Below are 19,594 nucleotides of genomic sequence, written 5' to 3'. Positions count from 1 at the left end.
CAAGTAAGAACTCGACCGCAACTTCGCAAGGCTAGGAAAATGATGGCATGGAGCCGGGCACGGCCTGTAGTTTCCTTGTATCTCCCTTCTGTGCGGCCAATCGGGCTTTGTTTGTATGGGAGCAGTGCATCTGTGCGAGTGTAGAGTGAAGAGAGGTTAATAAGTCGAGGTTCAAGAGAAGGCTGGCAAGTCATGGCACAACTGACTGCAGGGTGAGTTGAGTTGGTTTGCGCAAGGCTGTCAAACAGCGCCCTCAGGCATCAGCCCTTCCTTCCTCCTTTTGGCCTTGTTCCTTCTAGCGGGTTGCTCGTTGCTCCTTCTCCTCGTCTTTGGAATTCGGTCACAATATGTACTCAGCTGCTGGAAAAAGATAGCAAAATCTACCAAATTTCCTCGTGGGGGCTGAGAGCTTAGGCGATGAACCTCCGCTGTCCACTATGGAGAAAGTTCTGAAGAGGAGAATGCCAATTTCTCCATCGAGGGAATTTTTTCCCTCTACTGCTGCTCGGACTCCTCCCCTCTTGATTGACCAATGAACGTATGGGTAACGTAGAACATTCACCGTTGAGGGCAAGCCATGCTCGTTCTTGTGCTTACAAAGTACAGAAAACTCGCTTGGGCAACATGTTTCCGACACTCTGCATAGGTACTCCCAACCCGCCAAGGGAAATCGTACTCGTAATAAACATGAACGCTTCTATCCAGCTGCATCTTGCTACAACATGTCATGCTTCTACGTTGAATGATGCTTTTCATGTTTAACAGTTTGGCCGAGTCCCAGTTGCAAGTCGACAAAATCAGGATGCACACGGTGAGGCTCATGACGATTAGGAGCATGTCGCCGACTGCGGGAACTCTACGAGCTCGTCCGGATTCCTTCTACTAGTCTTGAGATCTTCGTCGAGGCATAACTAGGACGTCGATGGCATCGCTAGGCCATCTAAGCTCTAGAGAGGGGGAATCCTCGCTCCTTACCAAGCATCGTCACGCCCGTTCATGCTACATCCGTCGCGGTCATTCGGAACCCGGCTCAATGCTGGCTTATGCTTGCCCCCATTTACATGTCAGTCGTTGCACAAGCTATACAAGATAAACAGGCTGCACAAGATGCTGCACAAGGCGCTGCACAAGCTGCCGCGCCGGTGAACAAGAAACCATGTTCAGGTATGGAGAAACCATGGACAAGTCTCCGATGGCAAAGCAAGGCGGGGGACAGAAGTCAGAATCCTTGCTGCTTGGTGGGCACCCAAATCATCTGGTGCAGGCGTCTCTGCGTCTTGACTGGATACCGTCTGTGACTGCCACGTTTTGATCCGCCACACGTGAGGAGATCAAGAGGCGTGCCTGGGGAAATCATCCGTCCACCATCTTGCAATGCTAGCGTATCGAGTACGAAGGGCTAGTATCGTATCATATACTGGTAAAGGCAGGTAAGGGCGGGTAATTCAGGCATGCCCTGTTCCGTGGCTTCGATGCTTCAAGTGCCCAAGAGCTCCATGGATGGATGTTGTGGGAACACGCCACACGCAGTTGGTAAGCACCTCCTCAGTCCCCTCATGGTACCCGATAGATAATAACAGAGCGCTACTGTTCAGGCCTGAAAAGTGATCACGAGGCCTTCACATGTTCTGCTGGGGTTGCTTGTGCCCAAGATATGCTATGCAACTACGAGTACTGTATCTCCCGCTGCTGGCTCATCCTGGCCCAACATCAACCGCCATGAAATGAAACCAACAGGGATGGGAGGCATATTACGACTTACAGCCTACCCGCTCGGACCAGAGGCGCAGCCCTCCAACCCTCCCTGATAGGCCAGAAGCATCACATGTCTCTCGATGTTTAACCGCATCACCACGCTTTCAGAGACTGTGATAGGAGGAAAAACGAGGGACGAAACAGGCCAAACACAGCACAGACTGGATGCTTCCCGACCTTCATGCCTCTTTGAAATTCTTCAGTCTTCCCCGCTTGCGAAGCTTCCGCAGGCTGCATATCTACTACACTAGCCAATGTGTTGCGTGCCGCTCGGGGAGGATCTCGGATGCTGCCGGGGTGCTTCTAGACCTCCCTTGACGCCTCCAAAGCTGCAAGCATCAGCGTGTGTCGCATCGTGGGCAGCAAAGTTACCGCGCTGGTACTTGGCGGTTACCCCAGAAGTGCTGAGTTATTACTACCTACCTAACCAAACAATACTCTACTACGACTTACCTACCTGTCCTTAGCCTACAGCTATTCTCATTGCAAAGGCAACGTTGTCTGCCGAGCTGGTCGCAGCATTACGCTACCGATAGACAGAGGCAGTCCAGCTTTGGATCCTTTTTTGCGCAAGATTGTCAACAGACGCGCTTCGGCTGCCTGGATGTGAGGAAAGCATTCCATGTTGTCTCGGATCCTTGGTCTTATCCATGGCCATACTGTACAGTTCTACAAAGTACAATACAGCGTTCATCATATCCACAACAACGATGTAAGCGAGGCAGCGTCCAGCGCATTATTACTGGCATGGTTGTTTGCGCGCCCGCAGGGTCAAATGGCACCCCCGGACCCTGCTCATCAGCCCAGTGCCACGGCTTTGGCTCATTCGACCTCGGGCTGTTGGGTATGTGAAGACCTGTACGAGTAGGCACGCACACAGGTTATGCGCAAGAAAGGCTTCGATGGGGAAATATCCGAATGTCCCCCTACATGATATGAGGTATCATACTACAGTGGCCTGGAATACAAGACATTAGAAACGGACGACGACGCGGATGGAAGCAAGAAACAGGCTCTCGATACAGAACGTACTACTACAGGTACCTCGCAATGTACCAAGGAGGTACTCGCCTAGCTGCGCGAAATCCTGAGTGAGTGATTGTGACTGGTCTCATGTCAACGATTGGCTCAAAGTTGTTTGCGAATTCCCGCCCCGGCACTTGGCGCGACGGGAAGACCAAAAAAAAATAAAAGGCTCTTCGCCTTGTGCTACCCCAAACTGCCAAGCGGTCGCCGTCACCACTGGGCTCTTGCTCCTCGGCAGTTGGGTTGCCAAAGAAGCTTGTGGTGGAAATCGAAACGCAGAGAACGAACAAGCACGCTGCTAGCAATTAGGGGACCCCTCATCTTGACGGACCGGATATGCCTGCTAGTGTCTGGCAGGGAACAGGTAAAGGGACTAATCTTCAACGGTGGATCTTCGAGGTTCCACTTCGGTCTTAACCGTCTCTCTCTCTTAAGCCAAACAAAGGGTCATGGCTCCGTCTGGAATCAAAGTCCAACCCAACTCTTACCCACACTCTTCCTAGGGCACCATGTATGACGACGATGACACCACGTTTTCGCTGGTGTCGACGGCGTCGGTGACGGATGCCACGAGCATCACCACGCGGACCGAACTCGAGCTCGACCACGGAGATGAGGACGCCGGATTTGCGGGCGTTAGCGACGTTACCAGCGACTTCGAGAGCGGCTGGGAGGTTTCATCGGGACCGTCCACCTCGGTCCCCCCAAGCGTCTACGAGGATGAGATTGCCTACGGTCGACGATATCACGGCTTCCGCCGAGGCATCTATCCTATGCCCAACGATGAGGTCGAGCGTCACAGAGAGGAAACGGTCCATGCCCTGTTTCTTCAGCTAATGGTATGTCCAAGGAAGCGGGGAATACGTTTAAGATTTGGTGGTTGTTTTGCTTCGCGCTGGCGTATGCCACCGAAAGCCATCGGCCTCGTCGGAACAAATGGGCGATTGAATGCTCACATGTTTGGGCTGTAGGGCGGACATTTATTCTATGCCAACATTGGCGACTATCCCCAGAAGATCATTGACATCGGAACCGGCATTGGTAAGTTGCATACGAAGCTTGCGCATTCGCTCAAATGCTAATCAACGTTCGAACAGGAATCTGGCCTATAGATGGTACTGCAATTCTCTATGCCCTCATGTATACGTTTACTGGCGCATCGATTGTTTCTTGCACGCATGGCTAACCGATGTCCTCGTGGTAGTCGCTGATCAGCATCCGAGCGCGAGCGTTATTGGCACCGATCTCTCACCGATTCAACCGTCATGGGTACCTATCAACGTCCGCATGTTTATCGAGGATAGCGAAGAGCCCGAATGGCTCCATGGCTCTGAGTTCGACCTAGTTCACTTCCGCCAAATGACGGACGTTCTGCGAGACCTGAAGGGCCTCCTGACCAAGATTTACCCGTTTGTTCCGCCTTTCATGATGCAAAGCCATCGGGCTGTAAAGGACGTGACTGATGTTTGGAGGATAGACATGTCAAGAACGGCGGTTGGGTAGAGTTTCACGAACTCAGGACGGAGATCAGATGCGACGATGGAACTATGAAGGATGACGACCCCCTCCGGGTGTTTCTTGATACGGTGAAAAACGGCCTGCGAGTTTACGGCATCAACATCCTTGCCATTACTGAGCTTGAGCAGATCCTTCGAGAAACCGGCTTTTCAAATGTCCACTGCATCACGAAAAAGGTCCCGATATCGACTTGGCCGCGCGACAAAACCCTGCGAGCCCTCGGTGTGTTTATGAAGACGACTATCAACGACTCTCTCGGAGCCATGGCGGCGAAGCCTCTGGCTGCTCTAAATCTATCTCCAGAACAACGAGTGGCCATGCTCGAAGCAGCACGAGACAGCCTCCAGGACGACACCATCCACCGCTATGTCAACTGTTGCGTCTGTTATGCCCAGAAGAGAGAAGGTCACTTTGCCGAGTCTCTGTATTGAACGGCCTCGTTGTTTCCCTTACGGTGTTTTGCTATGATTGATCACGGAACTTTTTTCTACTTTGGACGGAAATGCAACCCTGATCAGGCTTGAACTCTTGCCTGGTATTTATGGAAGTTCGTTGGATGGATTTTTTTTTCACAGTTTCCTTTTACGCGGAGTTGCCACGGGATTATTCATTAGAGATTGCGTATCCGGGCTTATTGCTGGTATCAAAAAGCTTTGCGAGTCTGTATTTGTTTGCTTTGACAAGGATGGTCTCTCTGTTTTCCCTCCCTCCCTCGTTTTCACCCTCATTCCTTCACACATGCACACACATTCTGTTTCTTCTGGCTCACAACGCATATCTTGATACTTATACTGTATTATAATACCCTCGGCATTGTAATGCCGCTTATTGATAGGCTTCATTTCGCATAGCTGTTCATCTCGCCTTTGGGGATATTGCCTAAAGATGGCCGTTACTTGGTGAGCCCTACGATGCGAACACGGCCAATATAGTTTGATACTAAGGCATCTACGTTTAAAACTGCAATCTCTTCCTACTAGACCAAAGATACACGCCTTTCATCCCAGTCTTGGTGGATTACTTAGTCGCCAATATCTCAACTGCTTCGGCCACTTTCTCTCAAAATGGACGAAAGATGGTGGTGTGGCTGACACATCCGCCACTAGTGGCTGAAGCTTTCGGGTGGATGCAATTGAACCTCTGCCAAAGCAGCAGCCTTGACCCAAAGCTTCAACTTCAACTTTTCCGCCCTCCCATCAACATCTCCACGACACGCTCCAACGACCTTGACGACCATCTTCTTGTGCTACTCAATCCAACATTAGAGACTCGTCCATTCCTAATCCCACTCATCGAATACCAATTCAAACAACATCTCCGTGCAACCCGGGCATTTCTGCCCTCTCACCCAAGTCACAATGGCCACGACAACAGCACACGCCAGCGACGTCGCCGCCATCTTAAACCACACCGCACAGCCCTACAACTTCCGCTTCTCGCCGTTCCTCCGGCAGACGTACCAAGTCGGCCTCCCGCCCGACCGCCCCATATGCAAGGCCTTCCAGTCGGGAAGCTGCCCCAACGGCACGCGCTGCTCGGAGCGGCACGTCTCGGACGGGCGCTCCAGGGACCAGCAGCAGCCGTCGGGCGGGCTCAACTCGCTCGTGTGCAAGCACTGGCTGCGCGGCCTGTGCAAGAAGGGCGAGCACTGCGAGTTCTTGCACGAGTATAACCTGCGCAAGATGCCCGAATGCAACTTCTTCATGCGCAATGGGTATTGTTCGAATGGCGAGGAGTGTTTGTATTTGCATGTCGATCCGCTGAGCAAGTTGCCGCCGTGTCCGCATTATGATATGGGGTTCTGTCCGCTGGGACCGCTTTGTTCGAAGAAGCATGTGCGGAGGAAGCTTTGTGTGTATTACTTGGCGGGTTTTTGTCCTGATGGGCTGGAGTGCAAGACGGGGGCGCATCCGAAGTGGTCCAAGGATCTGGAGAAGCCGGTTGCTAAGAGCGCGGAAAAGACAGAGGAGGAAATCAAGCTGGAAGTGCAGCAGTTTAGGGACGATGATGGAGATCGCTTTAGAGATGGGCGGGGGGATCGAGACGGTCGTGAGGGTAGAGAAGATCGGGGCCATGGGCGGCATGGGCGGGGAGGAGGCGGACGATGGAGAGGAGGAGGTGGACGAGGAAGATATAGGGGCAGAGGACACTAGAGATGTCGCGCCGTGGTGATGAAATGAAGAGGGGAGAAGATCAAACGAAGCCAGGGCTCATGGCTGTTACGATACATTTACAACTTTTTGATACCCTGTTGGGATGGAGGCTATGGCGGGGGAAGGAACACAAATCCAAACAATTGGGCGTTATACGCATATTTATATATACTTTGCATACACATGTTGTATGGAGGAGACAGCATTATCAATGAATAAATAATTCTGAATGAATGAATTTGAGTCAATAAAGTCGTGAGCGTATCTATGTACCGTTGATGAAATCAGAGTGGGTTTCCTTCCATGCATACATAAAACATCCAATCGTTAAATACGGGCTTGCAACATATATATACCCATAGGTTTCCAGCTCAGGCCATGCTGTTCCGGCAGGCTGTTTGCGTCATCAGTTTCCAGGAAATAAAACCGAGTTCGTTTTTTATGTTCTTTTCTTTTCAGTTTTTTTTCAAGTTCTTCTTTCACGCCTTTGATCCTTTCAAGGAGCAGGGGCATCAGTAGGAGGCTGATCCCACTTGGCAGTCTCGCCCGAGTTCCATACGTTGCCCTCGGACTGGACGGCGATAAACTCCTTGGACTCGGAGATGGATCCCTCACCGCCCTCCTCGCCGTCGTCGCTGCCGTCCTCGGAGCCCTCGTATGAGCTCGTCTTCCAGGTGGACAGCTCGTCGACCTTGCGGATGCCCATCATCCACGAGACGATGCTTCGCGGGGCCCATCGTCCGACAAACCCATAGATGCTGGCGCCGAGGCCGATGCGGACGGTGTCAGACTTGACGGAGCCGTCGATGACGTCGAAAACGGTTGCGTGGAGGTGTCGGAGGGAGCTGCCCTTGAGGCCTCGGATGCGGGCTCCGGAGATGGCCGACGCGGTCTGGGCAACAAAGTTGCGTCCGTAGACGTGTCTAGCACCGTCGGGCCAGACCAGCGTGTCCTCGGGGTTTCCTGCGCTGGTCACCAAGCCCTGGGTTGGCGAGCCGGTGCGGATGGGCACGAAGCCGGAGAAGTCGAAGGTGCCGAGCTGCATGTGGGTCACGGGGATGTCGAGAGGTCGCAATTCGGCTGTCAAGACCTCGGTGAAGGCCGATAGAGCGGAGCAGACGGTAGCTTCGGGAGCGTGGAAGGGCGGGTTGATGGAAGAAATGATGGAGGGGGTGAAGACGAGGACCTTGGGAGGGACCCATTTCTCTCCGATGGGGCCAAGCCTTGATGTGAGCAGCGGGAGGAATGTCTGGATGGTGAGAATGGGCTGCAGCAGATGGGTGTTGAAGAGGTCGGCAAAGGCTGATGGGGGGATAGTGGCGATGGGAGAGGTCTGGTAGTGGAGGCTGGGGATCAGGAAGACGGATTTGAGCGTCAGCTGGTTTGGCTTGATGTTGGGCCCGGGAGCTCTGGGAGATGTGAGGAAGTGAGCAAAGCGCTCGATAGCCAGTCCGGCATTGGGAGGCTAGGTGAGAATAGCAGTTAGCAAACTTGCTTTCACATGCAAACTTGGGACTTATATAGTCCTCATCAAAACCACCCAAATGAGTCATGATAAGGATATCATTATGAGGAGAAGACTCACATTTGTGGTATCAATGGTGAGGGGCATAATGTCAGCACGAGAAAAGGACTTGACTGCAGCCTCGTCCTCAGGAGCGTTGCACACGATAAAGACGATGAAGCCGCGCCTCTCCATATCCAGAGCCAGCGACTTGGTCAGCGGCAGGCGAGGGGACCCCGCGATAACGACAACCTCGGAGCGGCCGCCATTCTTGCTTCGCTTGGCCCTCCGTACCTTTCGCACGTACTTGTTCTGCTGGTAGCCCTTGTAGGCAACGGTGGTGGTGATGACGACGGCAGCGCCAATCAGGTACTTGTTCCTAGAGAACCAGCTCTGCAGCTTTTCGATTGTCGACAGCGGCACGACAATGACCTCGGGCTTGGGCGGGGGCAGAGGCTTCACGATGTCAGGCAGCCAGTCGACCGTCGCCAGCCTCTCGCGAACGGCCTCGGAGGCCTTGTCGACGCCCTTGTCGATGAACTCGGCGGCATTGTCCGTGACCTTGCGAAAGGTGCCCGAGATGGTGTTGAGCTGGAGGGGATTTGCGTTAGCCGCGGCTATAAAGCTTTGCTTTTGCCGCAAGGGCGAGGAATGAGGGCAGTCCTTACCACGTCCATCACCTGGTTGTTTTCGGTCGCCATGATGAGGGGCTTCTAGCTTGAAGCGTGGGGAAGAGAAGACGGGGAAGGAGGAGGAGGAGGAAGAAGAAGAGAAGAGGAAAAGAAGAGAGAAAAAAGCTCTAGTTGGGCTCTGAGCCTGATGACGGTATTCAGAGCAGAGGCTTTCACAGGATGGTGTGGAGACGGCCAGCTGGTCCGGTCGGGTCCCGGAGGCGGCTTTAGTGGGATGGGAGAAGGGAAGCGAGCGCTATAAGGCGCTACAGGGCGCTATAGAGCAGCGAGCGGTCCTGTGATTGGCGATGGCTGCACGGCTAGGGGGGGACAGACCAGCTGTCTAGGGCTAGTGGGCGGCACTCAGCATGGGGAGGAAACGGACGAAAAAAAATGGGAGGAATAGGATGTACATGGGTGATTGATAAGGGACATGGAAAATCAAAGGCTGGGAAGATAGAATTGCTCAAGGGCGACACGGCTGATGGCGGTTGAAGCAGCAGTGAAGGATAGGTAAGGCAGGTATGCATGAGCCATGCCCCAAGACCCAAGATGAGGGGAATTGGGTTCTCACAACTGATGAATTTGCTGTACATGGCATGGACACACGTCGAGCATCTCACACGTGTCATATGTGGGCACTTGATTCAAGGCTCTGCAGCTCACCGCTCAGGGCGCTGAGACGCTGGCCAGCCCCATACAATGCAAAAGAAGATGAACCAAAGTCGCAATCATGTTTGCTTTTGGACAAGGCACAGCAAACGTATCATTTCAAGGGGCTTCTCAGGTGCTTCGCTTCCCTTCAATGGCCGTTACAAGACTCTCCCCCTTGTTAACCTCAGTCTCCCCAATGAGGAACAACACATCAGGCACCACGCCATTCTTGTAGGCACATCTAATCAATGTATCAATGCTTTTACCCGTTTCTTTGCCCCTCCAGCTCCTTGACCCCCCGGTCGAGCATGTATGTGCATGTACCTGTATCCGACGTGTAGGTTATCCATGTAAGGCATTCATGTATGTACAAAGTATGTAGGCCTCGCTCGCTTGCATATCAAAACAATGGGGTATCGTCGTTCAACTGCATGTGTCATCTCCACCCGGCACCCGATCCTAAACAAACGAAACGTACACAAGCGGGGTGACATATGCAGCGTATGTGCTGAGCTTGAAATACTGCGTCCACGTCAGATAGATGCCGTCGTCATACTCGCGCAGCATGTGAGGATGCGCTTGCAAGCTGTACGACGGCAGGTCCCCGTCACCGTTGGGCCCTGAGTAGAGGAGGTATGGGCTTGTCCAGGGCCCTTCTGGGTTTGGGGCCGTCGAGATGTAAAAGTCGGCCGAAACGCTGATGCTGGCCTGGCCAATCCAGACGTATGACTGGGCCCGATCCGAGAAGTAAAAGGTTCCCTGTCCTGTTGTTCCGGCATTGGGGACTGCAGCAGCTGGGTCATCGATGGCGGGCTTGGTGCTTGTCCACTTGCCATCCACATAGTATTCGTATTGGCTCTTGTTCTCGACACAATCGACGGGAACCCTTGCTAAAGCGACACCTCCCAGGTGTAGTAGTCCGTAGAGATAGGCATACTCCCCCTTGACAACATTGCCATAGGTTCCATATGCAATCTCGTGCTCTCCCCAGAAATTACCATCCACAGTCGAAACAGCCGGAAGCACGTCTGGGTTGAGGTTGGGCGTGTATGTCATCTTGAACAGGGTGGTTGAAGGCTGAGGTGTCAATTGCTCCATGCTACTGCTGACCATCTTGTTGTTGGACACCCAAGTATAGGCCGTGACAGTTCCATTGAGAGCCGTGTCCGTGACCATTGGTGGTGAGTCTGGCCATGCTGTCCATCTGCTTGCCCCGTCATCACATGCCCCAGAGTTTGGGCACATGTTGGGGCCCAAGGGGTAGAACGTAGGAAGAGTTGGCCGCGGGCCCTTCATCAAGAGAATGCTATTGGTACCATCTGATCCTGCTCCAATCGGTCCTCCCTGTTGAATTGCGGGTGCTTCGTCTTGCTGATGGTCGGTCCAGCCGGCCGTGTTGGCAAAGACGAATGCAAACTGGTTGGTGCCAGGGACGCGGATAGCAGTGTCTCGACAAGTCCAAAGGGTACGAAATCCCATCTTGACCGAGCCGCAGGAGTCGCGGCTGAGATCGGGATCCGTCACATTGGCAAGAATTGTTGCACTCTTGGCCTGGGGCATATAATGCGGTATCAAGGTTGGCTTCTGCGAAATGATAAAGATTTTCTTGCTCTCATATTGAATGGGGGCCGCATAAGTGATAGAAGTGGCCAGGAGAACTGCCAGAAAGAGAAGCAGGTGCATCATTCGACGTTAAAAGTGTAGTACACAGCAAATAACTGGTTCCACCGAAAGAGCGAAATGTAAATCTTGAAAAAAGAGTGACACAGATGGAGAGAAGCGTCTTATCAAAGTTCAATGCCAAGGTTAAAAAGAGGGCGTTAACAGAGCTATAAACCACCTGAAAAGAATGTAAAATGGCGTCTTTGGAGTCCAGCCCCAAATTCTCCGTGGACTTGATGGCGCTCAAGAAAAGGAAAGGTACGAGGCCTGCTGTCAAAAGGACAGGAAGAAAAAAAAGATGGCATCGCCACTGATAGCGTTCAATATATGCACAAGACAGCTCAGACCCTTGGCGCGTGTGGCAGTTCCGCCCCTGCCATTCGTTGCCTTTCTTGGACTCCCGATAAGGCAGCGTCGCAATCTATCTGGAGACTCGTTTTAGTGACCCGAGTCGAGGCTCCTATTGCTCAAATGCTGGAGATTCCAAGCATGACAGCCAATAGTCTGCTGCTAGAGCCAACAGCGAGATGCAGATGGTTTCAGGCATGGCCCACACGCTGCCGCCATCTCACCTTGAGAGGAGAAAAATGAGCCAAAGAATTGTTCATCTGGCTTGTGAAGAGATAATAGAAGTGACGAGCGGCTCGTCCAGGTGGGAATAATGGCAGTGCAAGAACGGAATAGACGACCGACTAGGCAAAGACGAAGCCGATCTCCAGCTAGGCCCCTAGCTTGAAACTACCATCTCGCCCTAGCAATAACCAGGATCTGACCTGGGAAACGAAGACAAGAAAGGGCAAAGAAGGAGAATGGTATAGATTGCGTCAACGGAAGAGTCCGCTTTGAACCCGGCGAACATCCATTTGATATTTTTGTTTTCTGCAAATGTGGCTAGTTGGAGGCGAGCTTCGCTTACCTAGGTCGTGTACATGCGGTTAGCACGTGTCTAATGTCGTTGACAGGCCTAAGCCAAATGGGCTGCCTCAACATCGTAGTCGGATTCACTATACTTGAAGGAAAGTTATCGCTAGACTGGCTAGAGCTTGGCTAACAGCTGTTCCTGAATTGCTGGAGCAATTGGATGCGGGGAAGCCTGCTTTGTGTAGGTATCATCTGGTGTTTCCATTACCAAGGCGATGTCTTTAATGGATGAAGGGCGTGCCCTTTAACAGCTTCAAGGATGCCGTATTGTGTGATACATGCAATGACCAATCGAAGCTATTAATCAGCCCTGTCGTCTGAAATCGGCCTCCAATTGAATTATATCGGCACCTGTCTATAAGCACATCTTATAGTATATCACATATCGTGATCTGGATAAGGCTTTTCCTAGGATATCTTCAGCACAGGGCAGACTGGTACGTTTAAAAGCTCCGATTCTTTGTGCCATGTTTATATCAATCTATAACTGATAATACTTGATTCTGACGCAGTTGGTGGTCGTTTCAAAAAGGATCAACGAGCCGCCAAATCGGAGCCCTCCCAGCATGTCATGGCCTCTTCAGCGTCAAAGACCGTGAGCCTATCAACAAACCAATGGAAGATCTTGTCGTCGAAGTGCATAAGAATGCTGACCGAGCCCTGGATATTTGAACACATATGGCAAAGTTGCTGTCAAGACCCACGAAAAAAACGACTGCTTAACTGAGGTTATGATAGCTTCCGCCGAGAAGTGGCTCGAAGATAGATCAATTAATCTGAGTGCCCCCCTGGCAGATATTCCCGTTAGTCTCAATTATACTGTTGATGTAGTAAGGTATGATAGCTCGGCTGGTTTTAGCAAGTTCATTGGCGATGTGAAAGCAGAGGACGGGTAACAACGAAGTTGCTCAAGGACGCCAGAGTCGTGCCGTACGTCAAGACCAACATTTACGTTATGTTACTGAGCTCCGGGTCCAGCAAGGACGTTTGGGATAGATCCATCAATCATTACAATAAAAAGGTCTCAGCGGGAGGTTCTACTCGTGGCGAGGGCGCACTGCTCGCTCTCGGCGGGAGAATTGCCACTGGAAGCGATGTGGCAGGTAGCGTTCGATGTCCCGCTCAGTATTCGGGGGATATATTTGCTTCAAGTGCTCTACAGGCTGGTAGATGAAGCTGGGAGCAAGTACATTCATGTCGGGCCAGGAGGGCATCCTGTTGGTTTGCTCTCCAATGGCTCGAACCTTGGATTATCTAATGTATTTCTTCAATCCATTATCTGGATGAAGCCGTGGACATACGACTATTCAGTTCATCCTCTGCCGTGGGGATCCGAGATTGACAGGAAATTCTACAAAAAGCCCGATTTAGAGTTAGAGTCTTCAGGACAGATAGCATCGTAGACCCCAGCCCTGCTTGCAAAAGGGCCCTTGAAATGGCTGAGGCGGCTCTTCGTAATGCCGGTCACTAGATGGTTGAGATTAACCCTCCATGGCTTTTTCCTCAGGGGAGAGATCAACGACCACGGCGTTTTGCAAATGCGCTTCTACATGCAACTTCCTCGAGCTATCAAGTATCTGCATTACCTTTGGGTCAAGTACATCCAGGGAATTCTCCGTGGGCTGACCTCCTGTACGACTGGTATGCCAAGGATGTCTATGAGTACTGGCAACTAACTGCCAAGCGAGAAGCATGCAAGAGAAGATGGTTCTAGTGGTGCCAAGATTGACTTTATCCTCGCTCTGCCAAATGCACTCCCCGCTGTTCCTCACAATGGAATACATGATGCTGTGAGAAGTTGTGGATATACCTTCTTCCTTAATCTGGTGGGTGCTCTTGAATATCGACATGTTACGTACGTGAATTGTGAAGTTACTAATGCCAAGTGCTTGCAGATTGACTACTCCGCGGACGTGATGCCTGTAACTCACGTGGACAGGGAAAAAGACCAGTTGCCAAGCACTTTCGATATCTCGAGACTCAACGAAATTGCTCGAGGTGCCTACAAGTTAAACAATGCAGATAATATACATGGTCTTCCAGTTGGTGTCCAGGTTGTTGGAAGACGGTTGGAGGAGAATATGGTGCTAGCGGCTATGAAGAGGGCGGAAGATGCATTGGGCGATGGCAGGTTTTAACTATTAGACCTTGATTGAATGTATGAATTGCTGAATCATGAAATATCGTTACAAACATCCCTATTGGAGAGTCGGTGTGATGAGCTAAGATCCTCACCGAGCAACGCACTGTGTAATACGTACTTCTCACTCGTGTAAGTACGCGCCAATCATGGGATTCCACTTCGTCTATACTACGAGGTATCAAATGCTACCATAATCTGTGATAGCTCGACACGCACGTCTACCTAGCTTTGTGCTCATCAGATTGAATACTACAGGCGTGCTTCCATCGCCACCAAGATCATGCCATCTGTACCAAATAGGAAACCTATGTTGCCTCCAACTACAAATACGCGAGGCTCAATGAGTCAAAACACCAAGTATTTGCACGCTCTGGGCTTTTTTCAGGCGTCATAACTCGGAGATTCATCTGGCCGTCTAACCTCGGCTCCAGTATGCATGTCTTGACAGTGTTGACCTGTCCTCTCGGCGTCTCCGACTCAGGTAGCCACACTAGGTATTTCTATGCATGTTGAGGGATATCGACACTCTTGAGGTTTAGTCTCTCGGTAGGGCGAACCAATCATCCCATTAACATCTTCACCGGCCATCTGTGAATGTGACAGCTTAGGAAGCAGGGGGATCCAGGACCCTTGGGCAAGTATACCGACCACCTGAGCTGACTCTTGTTATATTATGCCGAGTACTTTGTTCAGCTCGGAGTATCCCCATAGTATATATAAAACGGTGACCAATCAGATGTGAAATAGCACATTGTACTTGTTTGTATCCCGTTGTTTCTTTTGGTGGCGGGTTTACATTGATAAGTGACGGATATGCAACCCGAAAATGACAAATTTGTAAGCATGTCACTGCCGGCAAAGAACCCTGAATGCTCTAGATGCTTCCGAAGGATTCTCCATAAGATGCTATCTCATGCAGTTTGTGCCAAAATGGGTTAACGGACGCCCGATTCCGTGAACGTGCATTTGTTTGAGACCCCCATGTTTGCAGGTTGGTGAGAGGCTAGTACTTGACACTTCGCATACTAAATCTGCTAGTGAAACGTTGGGTAAGATGCATTGGAGAGGATGTACGTATGAAGTTTATTTAATACTGCTCTTATTTTCCATGTTATAATCTAAATACATCATCATATTTACATATTTACGACTGAGTTGAGTGCATCTGCTATCAGTGTTTCTAGAGCCTTGCTACACCATTACGAGATATAGTAATGGTCCCTCTGATTCACTTTCATACACACCCTGAACTACATATGCCCTACACTTATTAGCTGGAAGTTAATAGACTAATCTACTATTTTTCTCTGTATCTCTTCAAACACAAGTAAACAGCTGAAGCTTATATTCCAGCAGGTTACACGATGCCAATCATCTGCCGCTCCGTCGGCATTGCTCATTCACGCAGCGCCCGGCTTAGTCATCTTGGGCCGCGTATACTTTACGCCTTAGCTGTATGATTAGAAACCGTCGCATCCCAATCATGATATTACACCTCTTGCCATCGGAGAGATAGAAACGCCCCAAGTCTGAAACGAGGTGCCGCGATTCAAGGCATCCGTTTGTGACGTGGCGAGTGTCTAGAAGAGTCTCTGGCGCCTTGAAACCATGTAGACGCGATTATTTTCTCTTCTTTTCTTCGCATTAGCCTGCAGGCGTCGTTTTGATATCAACTTCCAGTGCGTCTGGTTTTAGATCACAGATACATCTTTATACTCGATACCCCATACTTCAAAGACTGTCAATATGCCGGAACATGATCCCTTGGTCCTATCATACACCCACCTCGCGCAGTTTCGCCGAGCAGGTGAGGCACTGACCATCTTGAAGAAGGTGGCCTCCCTTGTAAAGCCGATCATGCGCAGCCGTGGGTGGAAGGTTGGGGAGCTGGTTGAGTTCTATCCCAACCAGCAGAATTTACTTGGTGCGCATGCACTTGTCAATAGCATGGTCAACCGGTTCGCAGACTGACTGACCAACTATCATAGGGCTAAATGTTAATCGCGGGATGAGGATATGCCTACGGTTACGTTATCCGCATGACCAGAATCAGTTCCTCCCGACCGAAAGCATCGTTGACACAATGCTACATGAACTTTGTCACATTGTACATGGACCTCATGATGCCAAGTTTCATGCTCTCTGGGACCAACTGCGTGATGAATGGCAAGGACTCCTTTTCAAGGGATACACAGGCGAAGGATTCTTGTCCGAGGGTCATCGGCTGGGCGGAAGACAGGCGCTGCCGACTCATGAAGTGCAGCGGCTTGCCCGTGCAGCCGCGGAAAAGCGAAAAGCTCACGAGCAGTTGAGTCGGGGGTCAGGACAACGGCTTGGCGGAGGGGATATATCACGGCCGCCAAGGCCAGGTAGAAACCTACGCCAAGCAGCAGCGGCGGCGGCCGAGAAGCGCACAAAAGCTCTCGAGGGCTGTGCAACGGACAAGCTGAGTGACAACGAGATTCGGATCATTGCAGACACGGCGTCGAAGAATGGATTTCGTACACAGGCAGAAGAGGACGAGGCCAACGATCTTGCGATTGCGCAGGCCCTATGGGAGATGGCCCAGGAAGACGAGATGTCTAATGCAGGTGGTTCATATGTGACCTCATCGCCTGCGGAAAAAATAATGACGAGCAACGGGAACAAGACGGTGTCATTTGACGGCTCAAGGCCAAGGCCGGGCGTGGGGAGCAGCAGCGGCAGCAGCAATACTAGCACGATCAATAAGAGACCACCAGTACCTCCTCGTCCCAGAGAGGAGCGATTCTGGATCTGCTCAGTATGCACGTTGCATAATCCGCAGGACTTCTTGTGCTGCGATGCCTGCGGGGTGGAGCGCGGCGAGGCAACATTACACGTACCGGCGACACCGAGACAGCCTGGGCCGAGGCCAGCTGTGATTGACCTAACAGATAGTCCGCCAAAGAAGAAGACGAAGGGTCGTGAGACACTGCAAACAGCCCAGAGGCCACCAGCATCGACGTCGGCGTCGGGCGCCGTGTCGGCACCGGCTCCAGCTCCTCCACCAACGTGGCGCTGCGAATTTTGCGCGACAGAAATGGAACGGCAGTGGTGGACCTGCTTTACCTGCGGACAGATGAAGTTTAATTCACGATAGGCTGGCAGCAGAGCATGGCGCGATGCCCGCTGGCGCGATGCCCGCTGACACTATTTCTGGCTAAGGCAAGCCGAAGCCGAACCAGAGAAATGGACTTGGAGAGAATGCGGTGAAGTTGCCCGTGTCTTTGGAGGGGCCCATAAAAAAGCTGCTGGATGCAAATTTGTTTGCTGCATGGGATTGATGGGAAAGCTTTACGAGCAGTACGGAGCACCAAGTACTCCCGCTACTGTACTCGTACTTGCAGGAGCCCGCCCTCCAAGGCAAAAACCAGGGTCTCTGGTGTGGTCTTTTTTCTGGAGCCGGGTGGTATTAGGAAAAGCGCCGATTGGAAAATGGAGTTAAGATCGGCTTGGTGGAGCTTTCGAGACATGAGCCTTTTGATGCGATTTGCTGTCTAAGTCGAGCTATGGATGGTGTTTGGAATTTTGGGGGGAAAGCAAAGGAGCGAGCAAAGTTGCAGTATTTTTCATGCGGGCTTATATTATGTACGGGTACACCTCTAGGCCAATCTGTTTATGAATGTTCCTGTAGTCGGAGAAATGAATTGTGAAGTGTCGCATCTCGGAAAAATGTACAAGAGGGTACGCGGCATGTACAAGTAAGACAGACTCCAGGTCAAAAGAGCTGAGGTCTGATGGGCGCCGGATACCGGTACACGTATTCGGTGCTAGCAGCTTCTGATCCCTGGACGCCATGCCACGACTACAGCTGCTAGTATTTAGTATTACAGTAAGATTCAATCTCAGCGGCTTGTGATGGATGTACTGCTCGTTATCAGTTGAGGCTTTACGATTTACAGGTATGTGTATGTGCCAAATGGATACAGTAGCGATAACACGATGCTCACACATTTTGTCTCAGGCCATCTTGCTCGATCCGGTGTCACCAGACGCCCAGTCGCATCTCCACCAGCACCAGCAGCTCTAGTAGAAGCAAGCCTCCATACTTTTTGGTCCAACGACTCCATAACCCGAAGCCGTGTTCTAGACAACGGGTGGATCCGAGCTTTGCTCAGCATCGGGAGGACCCTGGTCTGCAAACAGGGTTAGCAGGGGTTGCGAACGAGGCTTGTCATGCAGCCAAAAAAGCCAGAACCCTGCAAGGCCAAAGAGAGGGACGAAAGAAAGAACAGCTGCGAGAGAGATCAAAGAGAGAAAAAGAGGTGCTGGGCGAAAGAGAAAAAAAAAGCAAAAAAATTCCATGGATCGCCCAACTCTGGCAAATGCGCACTGCCTGACTGGATCCAGGGGCTGAATACCTACACACTGACCTCCCAGCTCTGTGATCCTTGCTTGGGTCGCTCTCATTCGCCGAGCCTTGCTGCCTTTTTTTCATTCTGCTCGTCTTTGCTTTGCTTTGGCTTGATCTGACAAGAGGGGAGGCTTGGCGACACAACAGGCACAAGCACAAGTCAAGGCACCTGTTTTATTTTGGTGCTAGTTAGTAGCTTTCATCTAAGCCCTGCGGATTGTGCGGCACTCGTGCTCGGCCTTGCGCCCGTTGCAAGAGCGACAAAAGGGAACGAGGAGGATTGAGGGAGCGACGCCGCGGTTGCCATGATTGACATTGATTGACATTGATCTTGGGGGCCCTTGAAAGTTGACCCTCGTCCTTGGATTTATTTCCTGCTTTCTGCTTTGCATGGGCCAAGAACGCTGCAAGATCAGCGTCTCCGCATCTCGCTGGGCTGTCGGGTCGGGTCAGGTTCAGGTTCTCTGCCTTGTCTGGCGCTGGCAGTCTTTCCCGACCTTGGGCGTCTCAGCAGAGAATCCATTTTAGCTGCAGTAGTGATTTGCATGTCGCAGGCCCAAACTCAAGCTTGCAAGCTTTGGTCGAGGCGAGCTGGGTCTTGTACCGAGCCGGACCTGGTCAAGTGCCAGTCAGATCGGATGGGGGGAGCGGCCGCATTAGCAGCCAGAATGTGAGAATGTGATAGGGCGGCAATTGCAGGCCCAGACTGTCTGGTGCCTTTTTTCCTATCCGTCCTTTTTGCCCGTCCACGCATCCAACTCGTGCCCTAGCCGGGTTCCATGGGAAACTCAAAAATCGCAGAGGTGGAAATGCGGTATGTACAAGCACACACGGAACGGACAAAGAACACGCAAGGCCCGATAGCAAAAGAGTCAACCCCCATCTAGGCTCATCGTGGAAGCGTTCATGCTAGACTCGTGGAGTTAGCCCCAGAGCGCCACTGCTGATCTTTGTCCAAGTCCTTGCAGCAAGCTTTCTGGCAGCTTGATTTCGGATTTTGCCACCGCAGCTTGACAGGCGGACTTTGGAGTCGTGCCACTTTCCAAGGCCCACCGACGGCCTGTTTTTTTTTTCCCCCTGTGCTGTTATTCCCACAAACCTGCTGCCCTGACAGAATCAAAGTACTAGACGAGCTAAGCTAATGGCCCTCACAGCAGGGCGAAGGAAAAAAGGCGACGGGATGGGATGCCTCGCAGCACGAATGGGTCACCG

General features: G+C 51.6%; 6 protein-coding genes across 6 annotated transcripts; 4 read left to right on the top strand and 2 right to left on the bottom strand.

Annotated features, from left to right (window-relative positions):
* Positions 1-3,290: 3,290 nt before the first annotated feature.
* Positions 3,291-4,730, top strand: M431DRAFT_493840 (hypothetical protein; the record flags this gene model as incomplete). The annotated part of the gene is made up of 5 exons (XM_024917163.1): positions 3,291-3,620; positions 3,753-3,822; positions 3,879-3,896; positions 3,986-4,190; positions 4,259-4,730. 5 exons carry the CDS (start codon positions 3,291-3,293, stop codon positions 4,728-4,730), a joined length of 1,095 nt encoding a protein of 364 aa, XP_024775081.1.
* A 464-nt stretch (positions 4,731-5,194) lies between these two features.
* M431DRAFT_400048 (hypothetical protein) lies at positions 5,195-6,667 on the top strand. Its single transcript, XM_024914864.1, has 2 exons — positions 5,195-6,381; positions 6,448-6,667. The coding sequence occupies exons 1-2, from the start codon at positions 5,658-5,660 to the stop codon at positions 6,450-6,452; spliced, it is 729 nt and encodes a 242-aa protein (XP_024775080.1). The 5' UTR covers positions 5,195-5,657; the 3' UTR covers positions 6,453-6,667.
* A 281-nt stretch (positions 6,668-6,948) lies between these two features.
* Positions 6,949-8,657, bottom strand: M431DRAFT_83913 (hypothetical protein; the record flags this gene model as incomplete). The annotated part of the gene is made up of 3 exons (XM_024923369.1): positions 6,949-7,917; positions 8,038-8,547; positions 8,625-8,657. The coding sequence occupies 3 exons, from the start codon at positions 8,655-8,657 to the stop codon at positions 6,949-6,951; spliced, it is 1,512 nt and encodes a 503-aa protein (XP_024775079.1).
* Positions 8,658-9,740: 1,083 nt separating this feature from the next.
* Positions 9,741-10,967, bottom strand: M431DRAFT_493837 (hypothetical protein; the record flags this gene model as incomplete). Its single annotated transcript, XM_024917162.1, has 1 exon — positions 9,741-10,967. The coding sequence occupies one exon, from the start codon at positions 10,965-10,967 to the stop codon at positions 9,741-9,743; it is 1,227 nt and encodes a 408-aa protein (XP_024775078.1).
* A 1,463-nt stretch (positions 10,968-12,430) lies between these two features.
* On the top strand, positions 12,431-14,002 carry M431DRAFT_552032 (hypothetical protein; the record flags this gene model as incomplete). Its single annotated transcript, XM_024921361.1, has 6 exons — positions 12,431-12,459; positions 12,523-12,699; positions 12,750-12,967; positions 13,035-13,263; positions 13,431-13,505; positions 13,549-14,002. The coding sequence occupies 6 exons, from the start codon at positions 12,431-12,433 to the stop codon at positions 14,000-14,002; spliced, it is 1,182 nt and encodes a 393-aa protein (XP_024775077.1).
* A 1,751-nt stretch (positions 14,003-15,753) lies between these two features.
* Positions 15,754-17,128, top strand: M431DRAFT_83533 (hypothetical protein; the record flags this gene model as incomplete). The annotated part of the gene is made up of 3 exons (XM_024923318.1): positions 15,754-15,931; positions 15,996-16,660; positions 16,739-17,128. 3 exons carry the CDS (start codon positions 15,754-15,756, stop codon positions 17,126-17,128), a joined length of 1,233 nt encoding a protein of 410 aa, XP_024775076.1.
* Positions 17,129-19,594: the final 2,466 nt, after the last annotated feature.

The sequence above is a fragment of the Trichoderma harzianum genome (genome assembly GCF_003025095.1).
Source record: "Trichoderma harzianum CBS 226.95 unplaced genomic scaffold M431scaffold_5, whole genome shotgun sequence".
Lineage (NCBI taxonomy): Eukaryota > Fungi > Ascomycota > Sordariomycetes > Hypocreales > Hypocreaceae > Trichoderma > Trichoderma harzianum.
The sequence above is the reverse complement of the archived record's forward strand: the minus strand, read 5'-3'. Positions and strand labels throughout refer to the sequence as shown.